At 42.8% G+C, this 15841-nt stretch overlaps 1 protein-coding gene across 1 annotated transcript in view; it reads left to right on the top strand.

Annotated features, from left to right (window-relative positions):
- Positions 1–15841, top strand: part of AKR1D1 (aldo-keto reductase family 1 member D1) — a 92010-nt gene that overhangs the window by 35830 nt on the left and 40339 nt on the right. Inside the window, exon 3 of the mRNA XM_061638815.1 lies at positions 13980–14147. Coding sequence (XP_061494799.1) covers positions 13980–14147 — 168 coding nt within the window. The remainder of the gene's footprint in view (positions 1–13979; positions 14148–15841) is intronic.

The raw sequence follows: 15841 nt of genomic DNA, 5'->3' as shown, positions 1-15841 counted from the left end.
TTCATGATCCGTACCGCAGTCTGCTCCTGGTCTTGTTTTTGCAGAAAGTATGAAACTTCTCCACCTTCTGCTACCAATTATATAATCAATTTGATTCCTATATTGACCATTTGGTGATGTCCACGTGTATAGTCGTCTTTTTGGTTGTTCAAAAAATGTGTTCTCAAGAAACAAATTATTGGCTTCACAGAATTCAATAAGTCTTTCTCTTGCATCATTTCGGTCTCCTAGGCCCCATTTCCCCACAATTCCTAATTCTTCTCTGTTCCCTACTTTTGCATTCCAATCCCCCATGATTATCAGCACATCTTGTTTTGGTGTGTGATCAATTTCCTCCTGTACTTCTGCGTAAAATCTCTCCAATTCCTCTTCTTCTGCGTTTGATGTTGGAGCGTAGACTTGGATGATGGTTATGTTGATAGGTTTCCCATTTAATCTCATTGATATCACTCGCTCAGACCTTGCGTTGTAGCTCCTAATTGCTCTTGCTACATCACTTCTCACTATTAAAGCAACCCCATTTCTTCTTAATTTCTCATTTCCTGCATAAAATATTTTGTAGTTGCCTGATTGGAAATGTCCCATTCCCGTCCATTTTAGTTCACTCACACCAAGTATTGTCATGTTGATGCGTTCCATTTCTTGCGTGACAATTTCTAACTTTCCCTGGTTCATGCTTCTCACATTCCATATTCCTGTTGTGTGCATCGTACAACTCCGGACTCTCCTTTCGCATTTGTGCGCATCAGCCTCTGGGCTTCCTTTTGGCTTTGACCCAGCTACGTCATTAGTCACAGCACTACTCGTACTTGTCCTTTGTTCTTCCCCAGTAGCTTGGTGAATGCCTTCTGACCTGGCGGTCTCATCTTCCAGCACTATCTCGTGTTGCATTTTGGATACTCTGTTCATAGGGTTTTCGTGGTAAGAGATATTCAGAGGTGGTTTACAATTGCCTTCCTCTGAGTTTGAATGCATCTTAGTCTGGTGTTTCAGCTTTGACCATTCCGCCTTGCATGCCCCTGCTACGAGTCTAGCCTCTTGGTGTAGACTCCTGACGGCATTCCTCTCAGCTTCTTCAACACACTCAAACCCCCTCACCACGTCAAGGTGTGCATCCGAAGAGGAGGGGAAGCTCTCATAGCAGCATTTTTATCGCTGCCTGAATATGCGCTGATCTTGGCATCACAGCATTTGTCTTCATCTGGGTCCTGTGTCATACACTGACACACAAAATGTTTTCCATCTTGAGTTATGGTGAAATGCTCAACTACAGCTGACTTCATGGGAAGCTTCTTTGACATTTTGAATTTATATTTTTAAAAAATTGTCAATCAAGATTTATTTTGAAGCCGGAGTCGGAGTCGGTACATTTCTACCGACTCCGACTCCACCCAAAATTGCTTCCGACTCCACGACTCTGACTCCGACTCTACAACCCTGCTACCCACTCTTGGGCTGCATTCAGACATGGGGTGTATTGTGTTACTTTTACTGATTCTAATGGTAGCACTTCTGTCTCGATTTCTAATGTTCCTGTTAGACTGCAGTACCTGTTGCATTATGGAACTGTGGCTTTTTGACCAATGTACCGCCACATTGCACTAAATTTGATTCACACCAGTGGGCATGGTGTGACACAAGAATGAACGTAATTAGACATGTTGCTACTCCCCCACTCTTTTTGCACGTGCACACTTCTGTTCCCCCATGATGCCCCCATCAAGGAAAAGTGGGAAAGAACTGCATGCCAGTATACTGCCCCAAATTCCATCACTTTATGACCACAATTTTCTGGGTTAATGGGGTTGCAAACAGATTCTTTCTGGAATCAATTAACACAGAAATGAGTGCTAAACTTTCCGCCATATTTCCAGAAGTAGCTTTTATGTCATGTGAAAGATCAAATAAAATGAGGAAATTGTCAGGTAAGGAAACATTGGGAAAATGGAAAAACTGCTGTCTGAATGCAGCCATATATTGCAGCCATATGTTGTGTACCGCCCAGAGAGCCTTTGGCTTTGGGCGGTATAAAAATTGAATAAATAATAATAATAATAATAATAAGGAGCTTCTCATATACACATACACCTCTGCTTTCTTTGTTCTTTTACTTTCAACATTCAAAAAATGTAATATTCGTAGATTCCCCCCACCCCAGGTTCTTTATCTTGCTCCTTCAACTTATTTTTCAAGAGGCTTTCAGCGGAGAGAGAGCAGCTGTACAGTTGTACAAACATTTGTTCCTAATAACGCTGACAGATGAGAGCAGAGAATCTCAAAGGGAACTTGATAGTTTGTTGAGAAGTCTTTTCTTTGTAAATGGGGGTTGCTTCTCGCTTTCTCTGCCCATCCCCTCCTTTGAATGTAGAACATACAGGAATGCTTATTTACCCTTTCTCTGCCAGTTGGTCACTTCTGTCATGTTACTGGGTTTCTTTCCCAAAATGTGTATCATGAATTATGAAATTATGTTGCGTTTGGAACAGGGGCCACCATCTATTTGGGGCTTGTGGCACATTTGCAAACTGAAAAAACTGTCATGGGCACCACACACACACAGCAACCAAACACATCCTACAAGCTATTATATTGGCTACAATGGAATGCTTATTTCAGCATTGGGGATGGGGTGGGGTAACCTGTGGGCAGCAGGGAAGGCCTTTGCAAGTATATGTGTGCCTGATGTAGAAGACATTAGTTCCATTTTCATGGCTGTGATTGACTTAGTAAGGGACCAGGGCTTAATCTTAAGGACTCCTAGTGAAGACAGGGCTGCTTAGCTCAGAGGAAACAAGGCATGCTTGCATTCTGGCTGATATCATTGTTCCACCTTTGTGGGAAAAGGCCCCAGACTCTAATCTTGTGCTTTCCCCCTTGATTACACCCTTGCAGTTCCATAACTCATAATTTAAGGCTCAATTAGAAAGCATGCTTGCTTAGATGTAAATCCAGGTGAAGTCAATAGGATTTACTTCCAAATATGCATAGTTAGGAATCAGATCTGGCTGTAAAAATAGATGTCTGTTTTTAAGAACTAATCTTCATGGAACATTTCCACTTAAAATTTCAGATCTGAAGAAGGAACCTTGGGTGACCCAAATGGAGGTTAATTTCACTGCTGTTATCACAGAACTGCAGCTAAGCTCAGTGTATGTGTGCGTGTGTGGTATTGTGGTTCAGATTTGAGAGGTGGGGTGAAAGTGTGCAAGCCATAGTTAAGCACCCCATTGTGTCATAGCTGTTAACAGCCACCCGAGTCTACACCCCAGTGAATTGCTTTCCCCTCAGTGAACTGCAGTCCCTAGCACAACTGCACATGGCGAATGTTGATTTCTGAAATTAAATTTCCTATTTCATTCCAGCTGACAAACCAGGCATCTGTTTTCAAGGAGATTTGCAGTGTGGTACTGAAGTTTGAGATATTTGATATGTTCAAAGTGGGGAGGACATTCGCCATTTTTGAAGTGAGGCCTCTTGAACATGGCCTGACCAGTTAGGTTTATGCCTTAATGGATTACATGTGAAAAGGATGTTAGGATTGCAGTCAGTCAGAAGCTGAGTGAGAGTCAGCAATGTGATATGGCTGCAAAGAAAGCTCATGTGATTATAGGCTGCATTAAGAGAACCACAGTTTCCGAGTCATGAGAAGTAATAGTTCCACACTAGTCAGTCATCAGTCGGAATACAATGTCCAGCTCTAGGTATCTTACTTTAGCCTGGAGAAGAGATGGCTGAGGTAGGATCACTCTTCAAATACCTAAAAGGCTGCCACATAAAGGGCAAAGATTCGTTCTCTGTTGCCCTGGAGGGCAGGACTTGATCTAAAAGTTACAGGAGGGTAAATTTTGGTTGAATATTAGGATAAATTTCTTGATGGTAAGAGCAGTTGGACAACCGAACCAATTGCGTCGGTTGGATTATTGCAATATACTTTACATGGGGCTGGCTTTGAAAATGGTTAGGAAGCTCAATTACTGCAGAACGTTGACAGGTTCGAGGTGAACAAAACATATAACTCCAATTCTGTTCCAACTACGCTGGCTGCCTGTACGCTTCCGAGCCCAATGCAAAGTGCTGGTTTTGACTTTTAAAGCTCTATATGGCTCAGGACCCCCAATATTTTCGGAAACACCTTTCCCAGTATGAACTTACTTGGACTCTTAGGTCTTGTTCTGAGGCCCTTCTCCAGGACCCCCTTTGAGGGAGGCTCAGAGGATGCTAAAGCCTTTTCAGTTGTGGCTCCCCATCTGTGAAATGCTGTCCCCAGCGAGGTCCATCTGGCGCCTTCATTGACATATTTTCTTTTTTTACCAGGCTTTTGATAGACTAAGATGATACTGTTGGTTATTGATGTGCTGCCAAAGTTTCTTGTGGCTGTTATGGGGGTTGCTGATGCTTTGTTTTATGGTGTAATTTTGGGGGGGGGGTAACAGTGTAATAAGTAATAATCGAATAAGTAACAACATCTAATAAGTAATGATAATGATGATAATGATGATGATGATGATAATAATAATAATAATACCTAGAGGAGCGATGGGCTCTTCCACACTGGAGATCTTCAAGCAGACTCCAGTCTAAAGATTTGTACTGAGTAGGGGGTTGGACTAGATTATCTATAAGGGCCAGGGCCAGAATAAGACATGCTGAGGCCCTAAGTGAAGTGTGAGCATTTTAAAAGGTATAAAAATTATCAGAGAAAGTTTTTGGAGACTTTTGACACCTTATTTTCCTCCTTTTGGAACAAGCTCAAAAACAGCATTTGGGCAAGACTTTTTTTAAAGAAAGGTTGGCTGTTTTTGAAACCTTATAAACTTTTTAAAGTATGTTTTTGCTAATTACAACTCCCACTGTTGTGTTTTTTATCTTTGTTTTAGGCTATCATATATCTGGTTATCCTGTAAATATTGTTTGATATTTTGAAGTAAACTGAGTTTTTTTAAAAATAAAAATAAAATAAAGATCTTTCTCTTATGAAATTTGATTCATATTTAATGTCTGTACAGTACCTGTCAGGACTCATACAAAATACAGGTGTGTGTTCTTTATGAGTAATCTCATGCAATCTGTTAACATGGGAATCTCAGAGTTTTGCTGAGCTACTGGGGTTTACGATCTTATCTGTAAGAAGCGTACTGCAACAGTCTGGGTGTTTTTTTTTACATGTAAGAATGACTGCTGGATTAGAGAGTGGAATTAGGTTAGGTCTAGGCAATTTAAAGTGTTAAAACTTTTATTTTTCTCTTGTGATGTTCTGTTGGCTTCCCCTAAACCTGTCTGGAACCCCAACCTATTCTTTTAATAAAGCTTGCTTTAATTTCAGCCTGCTTGGTTGTGGGGTGGGGACTAGAAAAGCCAAGGAGCTTTGCTTTCCCAAATGTGTGTTTGAAGGAGGGTGCTGAAGCCCCTCTGGTCAACAGTGCCTAGAAAGAATAGAGCATCACCCATGAGGTGCCTAAACTCCCCTTCCTGCCCCTATGATGATGGGATTTCTTGCTCTCTGTAGGTCAAGTGCAAGGTGTGAGGGGGATTTGGGTAAAGTATCCTGTGGTGGGCTCCCTCCTTTGTTAGTGGGACCTGGCTGTTTTATCTGGCTGTGCTGGCTGGCTGGCTGACTTTAGCCACCTATTAAATTTTGCACAATTCCCCAGAGTGACACTAAATCAGAGTGACAATAGATTGTGGGAAATGTAGATGATGACTAGATCCAATCATCTGGCACTGTGTTGGGCAAGAAACAAAACTAAGGAGGGTAGCAGGCATAAACTGTGTCAAGGAAATGTGCCCTTGGCAGCTGCCCAAGGATGCCAGGTGCTGGTGCTAGCCCTGAGACCCTGATCTCAGGAGGGCACAAGCCTGGTCAGAACTGGAGCAGCTGGCAATTCTGCTGGGCAAAGGATTATCTTATGGTCCAGATGGGGGACTGAGGGGAAAGACAAGACAGGGGCTTCTTATAACTCTGGTCAATTCAGTGGCACATACCACTTGACTGCTGTGTTCAACGTACTTTAAAGTGTGTATTTGTTTTGTGTCTCGTAGTGGGAGGGAAATAAATTCTCTTAAAATGCATTCTGTTTTCACTTTGAAAACAAAAACTGGAGTGTTTCAAACAGTAGACTCCTGAAAGTTTCCTCTTGCCCTCCCTTCTCTCACAAAATCTGAAATGATGCACCCATTCCAAGAATTGGGCATTGTCTTTTGTCCATACTTCCAAGCCAATTCACCAAATATGCTAGCATAACCACACATACACATCAGCTCTCTGTTTTCGTTTTTTGCTTTCTGTGCTCGGGAAGGAGATCAAAGGGTTGAAATTGTAACAAATCAAGGGAGATGAAAGTCTAACTAGAATTTCAGGAAGTTTTCATGGATCTGGGCCTCATTTTGTGTTAATCAGTCCCTGCTGTTTGGCCACAAAGTCAAAGCATTATGGCTTCAGGTGAGATATTAAAGAGTCAAAAAGACAATAGCAAACTTTTTCATGAAAGAGGCCTTGGTAATAAGCTATAAACTGAGAGGTTGGAAAGAACAGGATTACAGGGTAGAAAAAATGCTACAAAATAACCTTTTCATGCTGTTTTTAACAGCCACACTTTTTTCTGTAAAATGTTCAGATCTGGGGCTCAAAATTGCCAGTTTTAAATTGGGTAATTGGTGGCATTTAAGATCATATGCATGAATGCACATACCCTTGTCTATAGACACATTTGGCTGTCATGTATGTTGAAGCATAATGCAGCAACCCAGGCCTGGTGCCAGCAGGCAGCTAGGTTGGGCGCTGGCTAAGGATCGCTGCAGCTGATAAGGGCCCTGGGGGCTGGGCGGGTGTAGTTCCTGCTTCATGATCCGTATTGGGTCATGGAGTGTGCACACTACAGCCTGATGCTGGTACAGATCATGGAGCGGGGCCCACCCTCCCAGGAAACACCCCCTGCCACCAGTGTGGGCTGGCCATGCCACTTAACATGTGGCTGCATTGCAGCATCAGCACACTAACATGTGCATGCTTGCCATCACCCAAGATGGTGGCATGTACGTGCAGCACACTAATGCACTGACACAGCTGGGCCTATTTAAGTTCCCAGCTGTGGCGGTAGTGTCTGCGGCCTCCACCTTCAAGGGCCGCTGCAGTCTGGTGCCGGCCCTGCAACAACCCTTTCCATATACAGTTGCAACACAGTGGAGTTGCCATTGTTTTGGTGCAGTGATTGGTAAGAATTTAGGAAGAGAGCTCTGCTGGATCTGAACAATGGTCTAGCACCCTGTTTCTCAAACTGGCCAATCTGGGCCTCTGGGAAGCCCACAAGCAAACCAAATCCAGCTGTTGCTCCTGCCTAACCAGCGTTATGCATACTGCCTTTAAACATGGAGGGTTCATTTTGTTCAACAAGAACAAGTTGCTTAAGCATAATAATTAAAACTGTCTGCTGCTGAATTATTGAACAGAGATGAATGTACGAACATTTATACCACAATGGATAAAATACGTTTGAATGACATAAATAAGTATAAGTGCCTGAATACAATATTAAATGAGTACCTGGTCCATGAATTAGCCTGATATACAATATAAGTTATGTCTAAGACCAAACGTTTCAGCCCTATGGGTCTTCCTCAGTGGTCCAAAAAATGTTTTCATACAATTTATCTCAGAAAGACTAACCACTTAACTGGATGAAGTGGTGAACAAACCACTCATAATCAAATTACTCTGCACAAATGAATAGTCACGCTGATGTGCGGGCAAGTATTCAAAATAGTATTCTTATAATGAAAGTGCCCAGTCACATAAATGTTTAGGGCATCTTCCAAGTGGCTTGTAGCTGCTATCAGAACACATAACTTTAGAGGATCCCCTCAAAGTACACGTGATTGGGCACTGCCATTATAATTAGTTTAATCCCTCTTTGAAGTCATCTAAACTGGTGGCCATTGCCACATCTAGGCTACGCGCATACTGTTTACAAAGTACAACATACAACAATGCACTGTATTAGCAGAAATTATTTGCAAAAATATGTGCATTAGTCAAAATGGCATGCAAAAATGTGTGTGCGAGGAGAAATTTGCACTAAGATGCTGAAGAATTTCCATGAGAATTTTTTTTTTTTTTTTGGTAACTTGCTGCAGAAATGTAGATAACTGAATTTAAGATTGGGGAAACAAGAGAACCAAAATTGACAGATCCTTCCATCCCTGCTTGTGACATCAGCTGATGGCTGACTAGGGCAGCCTTTGGCAGCCTAGTGCCCTTCAGGTGTTTGGGTCTACAAGTCCCATCAGCTTCCCTTGAGCAGGATGTAGGTGCAGTACTGGCTGCAGGCCTAAAGGAGGAGGAGTGTTCTGGTAAGGCTTGCACAGTCCCCCTTAAAACCAGCATGAACTGAGACCTCTCCCAGACTTCTCTGGGTCCCCCCCCCCAAAAATAAAACTAACTGTGCCTTTGGGGATGGTGGCTTTCTTCCAGTTTTGAGGATGAGGGAGTCTGGCCTTGCTACACTGCAGAGGTGGAATGGGGGTGGGGGAAGCAGGTGGTTCTGCCTAACTAGTTATCTTGGGGCTTCAGTATTTTACTTGTCTTTGTTTGAAGAACATAAGAAGCCGCCTTTTACTGTGTCAGACCATTTGACCATCTAGCTCAGGACTGTGTACACTGACTGGCAGTGGCTCTGCAGGGTTGCAGGCAGGGGGCATTCTCAAACCGTCCTGGAGGTGCCAGGAATTGACCCTGGGTCCTTCTGCATGCAAAGCAGATGCTCTGCCACTCAGCTATGGAAAACAATAGAAATAATGATTTCAGCAGAGCTTGGAAAATTTACTTTTTTGAACTACAACTCCCATCAGCCCAATCCAGTGGCCATGCTGGCTGGGGCTGATGGGAGTTGTAGTTCAACAAAGTAACTTTTCCAAGCTCTGGATTTCAGAAATGCTTCCGGTTCGTTTTATTTTATCAATACAGACACACACAGGCTCCAAAATGCCTGTGATTTAGGATGCCCTCTAGATTTGACATGTTAGCAAAGCTTTAAAGCACACTAGCCCAAATGTGTGGGGTCTGTTTCTCACTCCGCAAGACTCAATTTATGCAGCAATAGTCTGCCGACTCTCAAAAGGAATGCTACATTTGATGGCTTTGTGGGTTTAAATTAGTATATCTCTCATTGAAATTAGTATATCTTCTCTGAAAAGGTACAGAGAGTCCTTGGAGCTGCCAACCCTGCAATTTTGTGCTAGCCCTGGTAAAATAACCATGTCAAACTCTGCCCACAACAGCAGCAAAAGCCTTCATTTGTGGGGTCGCCTTGGCCAAATGCTACTAGACTACGTATCCGGAATATGTCTGTGCTATCTCTGTGATTATGCAAACTCAACAGATCTTATGAGAAGAATCAAGATGCACATGGTTCAAAACCTCCATCGGTGGTGCTGCTGGGCCAGCAAAGGACCCAGACCGTTTGTCCTTTAACCCAATCACAGTGCTGAACAAAATACAATCGCTACAATGCCTGCCTGGGATTTACTACTTCTTTGTTTCTGCTTTTGGATCAGAAAAGGGGGCAAGGCTAGGAAGGAAGCAGCCTTACACTGAATCAGTGGTGCTTTGCATTGTCTGCCATGAGGGGGGGCTGCCCCACCTCTACTTAGAGATGCTATGGGGGATTCTGCATGCCAAGCAGATGTTCTACCACTGAGCTATGGTGCTTCCCCTAGCACTTCTCTCCCCCCACCCCCACTGTTTGTTAAGCTGTAAACTAGCGATGGGGAACCTGTGGCCCTCCAGGTGTTTTTGGATGCTAACTCCTATCAGCCTGAGCCAGCATTGCCGATGGTCAGGGACAATGCGAGTTGTAGTCCAGCAACATCCTGAGGGCCACAGGTTCTCGTGCCCAGGGTGAGTGGCAATAACGGAACTCGAGGGTGTGATTAATTCTTTCTTTATTAAGGAAATTTCCACATTGAATTTCCTGCGCTTCATGTAAGCCTCTAATCTAACTCACTAGATTCCCTAAGTGCCTATTCCTGCAGCATTGAAAGAAAGTTGACAGAGCGAAGTTTTTCCCGCCTCCCCACCCCTTATGAAGGAGGGAGGCGGTCACGAAGCCTTGCGCTCCTTCGGAGAGATCCCCCTCCCTCCGCCTTTTTCTGTTCCTCCCTCCTTTCCATCTGCGAGCTCTAGGGGAGGGGGGTTCCTCTCCCTCTGAAGCACTGACGTCTCTCTCCAAAGTCTCGACACAGGTTCCCCATCCTTGGTATAAACAGACGGTGTTTGCTCTGAGCTCCACCTACAGACCCTCCCGAAGGGCACACTTTGTCTTTTCCCCGCCTCTTGAACCACCCATGACTGGAATTGACCCAAAGAATTGACGCCCCAGTACCTTTTTTTCCTTGGTGGCACCTTACCAGGGGGAGGGACCATAACTTAGAACATAGGAAGCTGCCTGATACTGAATCAGACCCGTTGATCCATCTAGCTCCGCGCTATCTACCCTGCCTGGCGGTAGCTGTCTAGGGTTTCAGGCAGGAGTCTTTCCCAACTCTACCTGGAGATGCCGGGGATTGAACCAGGGGCCTTCTGCATGCACAACAGATGCTCTACCACTGAGCTACGGATACAGCCTTCCCAGAATACAGCCTTGGGAATACAGCCCTTGCTTTGCATGTGCAGGGTTCTAAGATCTGTGGATATCAATATCTGACTACTGGTCGGAACCAGACAACAGCTGTGCTAGACAAACCAATGGTCAAACTGAAAAAATGGTTAAGCCACTGTAGTGTTGCCGTGAGAGTGTTGGATAAGAACTGCAGAGACCCAAGTCCCAATCCCCGCTCGGCCATGAAGCTTTCTGTCTGATCTTGGTCCAGTCATTATCTCTCAGCCTAAACCTACTTCACAAGGAGGTTGTGAGGATAAATTGGGGGAGAGAGAAAGAGAACTGTGTACACTGCCTCAACCATCTTGGAGGAAAAACAGTGTATAAATGAGAAGCTGGGTATGTGCTGGTGTTTTGGTATTTTCCAGGAAAATATGTTGTACAATATCTCAGTTTTTGCCAGATGGAAATTCTGAGAACACTCCCTTGTGTAACTTGCAGCTTCAAAGTCAACTAAAAAAAAGCCGATTGGCCTGGGCTGTAACATCTCAAAAGACTAAAAGTACTTTCTGTGACCTGCTCTTAATCCTCCCAGATACTTGGCCTTATGTTAAGTAGTTTGCCCAAGAAATGGATGAAGAAATGAAACTTTTTTTAAAAAAATTATCCTCTGCATTTGGGTGATTTTATGGTTGTTAAGATCTATTTTATCAGTCATTGTATTTTACTGCAAAGTATGTTTATTGCTATTTTAAATCATGGATTTTAATGCTTGTATTTTATCGATTTGTTGTAACACACTTTGGGAGAGTATTTGCCCTAAAAGGCAGGCTTTAAGTCCATTAATTAATAAATCATCATCATTATAATTAATAGTAATAAATGTTCAGCTTCGATAAACGTAAGTTTAAAATATAGTGCCCTGAAAGAAATAATAATTTCCAAATAACACTTTAAGGTTTTCATTGAATTCATTAGGACTCTGGGGAGACATGTATAGGATTGTACTATAAAACTCATAGATGACTATATTGGTCCATGGGGGGGGGGGAGAGGGGAATTCCAAACTCCACAATAAAGCAATACCTTTATTTGGACTAACCAACATGTCACATAATACTGAGCAAACATTTGAGTTTCTCCAGAGCTGTTCATCAGGCAATAATGTTAAGTAAAATGAGATGATGATAAACACATGTCTGCAGATTGCAACAGTCTTAAAATGGATTCTAGGATTAGTTGTTTAGATTTAGGCTGCAATCCTAAACACAGACCCCATCTACACTATACATGTAAAGCAGTATCATACCACTTTAAATAGCCATGGCAACCCCCAAAGAATCCTGGGAACTGTAGTTAGTTAAGAGTGCTGAGAGTTGTTAGGAGACCGCTGTTCCTCTCACAGAGCTACAATTTCCTCTTCCCAGGGAACTCAGCACACTAACAGTGGGTTGTGCCTGAACTGAGAAAAGTTCTATGGCTGTAGTCACCCCTTATGTACTACATTCCCCTTATGTACTAGGGTTGCCAGGTCAAACCCTGAGATTTCAGGGACATGCCCTAGTGATATCATGGGACGTGCCCAAGTGATGCCATAGGGGCGGGCCCTAGTGATGTCATTAAGTATGATATATTAAGCATTAACCACAGTTGCTTGGAGCATTCCACTCATAACAAAAAAAATTCTCTGATTGGAAATTAAGATAGAAATCTTAGCTGAATTAGGGTGTTTCCAGGTCCAGATGAAGTGATGGGATCATTCCTTCTTATCTGCTTAAACAGCCTGGGTAAGGAACATTTAATCTAGCCTACTTGCTTCTGGCAAGAAGGGTTTAAGTGCCCTCAGGCCAGGCCAGTCACCAGAAGGCCACTGTAGGAAGAAAGCCTAATGTTGTGGAGATGTTAGATGGGAGCACTCAGGAGTGAAGATGGATGCCCCTGAAGGCTGCAATTCTAAACACATTTACTAAAGGACTAAGCTCCATAGAACTAACAGGACTTATTTCTGAGTAGATATTGTTAGGATTGTGCCGTTGGTAATGCTTGACTAGGGATCCTCTGCAATGATATCCATAGCAAAGCAGGGTTAGCAACCCCCTGCCTGATATGCCCTGCCTGCCTTTTAATGTGGCTGCTCCAAACTTCTTTACAGACTTGACTCTTCATGGCAGAGAGAGGTTTGAGAAATGAGTAAGAATTAAGAAGATTCTCTACTCTTTCCTGCCTACTCTGTGGGCTGCTATAAACTCACTTTGACAGCCAACCCAATTCCAGTGAGCAATAACTGACAGAGAGAAAACACACAGGGTTTGGTCTACCTTCACAGGCGGCAGCTTGGGAACAACAGCAATTGAAGCTACACTTTCCAGGATATGAATTCTCTTTTACCACTATTGGGCAAGAAATAAACCATCATGCAAATAACAAGGTGCATCATCAGCAGGTTTAAGCTGATCACATGTAACCACTGTTGTTTCTATGGAGGTAAGGGAATAAGGTCAGAGGTTCTTTATTTATTTATTAGATTTATATCCCGCCCTTTCTCCAATAGTAGCCCAGTGTAGCAGTGAAATGCAAATAGAAAAAGACAGTGATGATTTCCTAAATGCAATACCATACCAATCACAAGATTCCTATGAGTAAGACAGAAAACATTGTAAGTTAGTTTTTTTCCCCCTTTAAAAATAAATCATCGTAAACTTTTAGTAGTTGTGAGACTAGTTTATTGGAGGATTATAAAACTTTGATTAAGAACTTTTAGAAAAATATTGAGGGAGTTTCTGTCACTTGCCTATTTTTATAACAAGCTTAATGAGCACACTGTCTGAATTAATCTGGAGGGGGCTTCCTCTAAATGCCATCATTCCTGGAAACTAAATTGATGTCTATGAAGATGCAGACTTCCCTATGAAACTCCCTCCCTAAGGTGGAGTAGTGGTTAGTGTCAGACTGGGACCTGGGAGAGCAGGGCTCAAATCCCCACTCAGCCATGAAACTCACTGGGTGGCCCTGGGCTTGTCATCATCTCACAGCCTAATCTACCTCACAGGAATGTTGTGAGGATGGAATGGGGAGGGGAAAACCATGTACGTCACCTTCAGCTCCTTGGAGGAAAGGTGGGAGATAAATGTAATAAATAAATAAAGTTTATACAGCCTCTCCACGCTTTCCCTCTGGAAGCCTTGGAGGCTATATTTCAGTATGCTGTTGCTGTTTTTAGAAGGCTTATGTTTAAATGTGGCTATACACATTTATGTGGATTTATTCAGTCTTTTTGGGGGGCGGAGCTGTGAAAGCTAAAGGGAGGTATAAATACAAAAATAAAGCCTCTCTCTCTCTCTCTCTCTCTCTCTCTCTCTCTCTCTCTCCCCCCCCCCCGATTGGCAGACCCCTAAAGGCACTTGTGCAGAATCTGTGAAAGCTGCCATTGATGCAGGTTATCGCCATATTGATGGAGCTTTTGTGTATCACAACGAACATGAAGTGGGACAGGCTATTCGGGAGAAAATCTCTGAAGGAAAAGTCAAGCGTGAAGACATATTTTACTGTGGCAAAGTGAGAAATCCTAATGAATTATTTTTGAATGGGTGTGTGCTTTGGAGGTGGGGGCGAGGAGTGCCAGGAATGCATGTTGATGTCTTTCATCTGCAGTTTGTTTTTTTCAGATCAAAAGCGAAATGTGGGAAGTTTTGGCAGGTAGACAATTGCTGGAAAATTACCAGCAAATAACAATGGGTCAATCTGTAAATCTTAGTTTCTCATTTTTCCAGTCTTAAATTCAGTTCTCCACATTAGTTTGCATTTTTTTAAAAAAGTCTTCATGGCATTTTAGTGCAGATTTCTACTAATATTCACATTTTGGCGGGCAATTTTGCCTAATATACACATTTTTACAAAAGAACTTGCCCTACAATAATGTATTTTTGTATGCTGTTTTCACTAGTGTATGCATTTTTATGCACAGTTTTGTGGAAGGAAATTAACTTCACCAATCAAAATTTAGAAGAGGCAGTCGATTGGACAAGTTTTATTGCCATAAAGAAATCACTGATGTACATCAGTGATTTCTTTATGGCAATAAAACTTGTCCAGTCGACTGCCTCTCCTAAATTTTGATTGGTGAAGTTATTTTCCTTCCACAGTTTTGGTGTTAGCAGTGGGATTCAAACCCATGCCTCCAAAGAGACTGGAGGCGTGGGTTTGAATCCCACTTCTAACACCAAAACTGTGGAAGGAAAATAACTTCACCAATCAAAATTGATTTTGATGTACATCAGTGATTTCTTTATTGCAATAAAACTTGTCCAGTCAACTGTCTCTCCTAAATTTTGATTGATGAAGTTATTTTCCTTCCACAGTTCACTCTAGTGAAAGCATATTGTACACATTACGTGGCTGGAGAAGTGCAGTGAAAAAATTGGAGACGTGCAGATTTTGAAGGATGGCTGTTTTTCGGTTCATGCGTTGTATTGAAAGGTGCAAACTATCTAAGCTTTCTAAGCCAGCCTTCTCTAACCTGGTGCCCGCCTGCATGACGCCAGATATTGATGGAAATTATTAAGGATAAGCATGGGAAAGATTGTACACTGGCCTGATTGGCAAATTACACTAAGCCAAACCACAGAGCGAATGTGTGAGCATGTGAGCTCCTGGAGAGGCAGTCGTGGCAGCTTTGCTCCTCCCTGGGTCATTCTGCTGCTGTGCTGAGGTAAATCATTCCTTGGCTTAGAGTGACACTAAACATAGGCAAAGCATGAGCCCTAAACCAAACTATAGGACTAACCAGGCCAATTCAACAACAATTAGCAATATGACTCAGATTAGCTGATCTTGCAGCTTGAGCATTTTTATGCTCCCAACTATTCCTGGCTGGTGCTCTAAATTTCTTAAATTTAAAGTAACAACCACATATGTTGGGAGATGAGCTGGAGAGTAGGAAAGGGAGGGGGAGCCTCCCTAATAATTACAAGGACTGCTGAAAGAGAAAAATAGTTGGTATAAATGTGTTTCTAATTAACCTTGACATTGCCACTTTAAAGAACTGGCTTTCGGGGAGGCAAGCCATGAAGAAAAAAGCCAGATTCTGTTAGACCGAGGCCCTGAAGCTGCTAACTGATTGGTACCAGACTGCAGGAAATGGCTAATTTCTTGTGTCTAAGGCTGAGATTTTGAAAGGGAAGAAGAGGCCTCTGAAATCTAGATGGCAATCTTTAAACATTAATCTCCTCCAATCAAGCAAAGCTCTTGAA

This window comes from Rhineura floridana, chromosome 8 (assembly GCF_030035675.1).
Source record: "Rhineura floridana isolate rRhiFlo1 chromosome 8, rRhiFlo1.hap2, whole genome shotgun sequence".
In the NCBI taxonomy this organism is placed as follows: Eukaryota; Metazoa; Chordata; class Lepidosauria; order Squamata; family Rhineuridae; genus Rhineura; species Rhineura floridana.
This window is presented reverse-complemented; position numbering and strand designations above follow the sequence as displayed.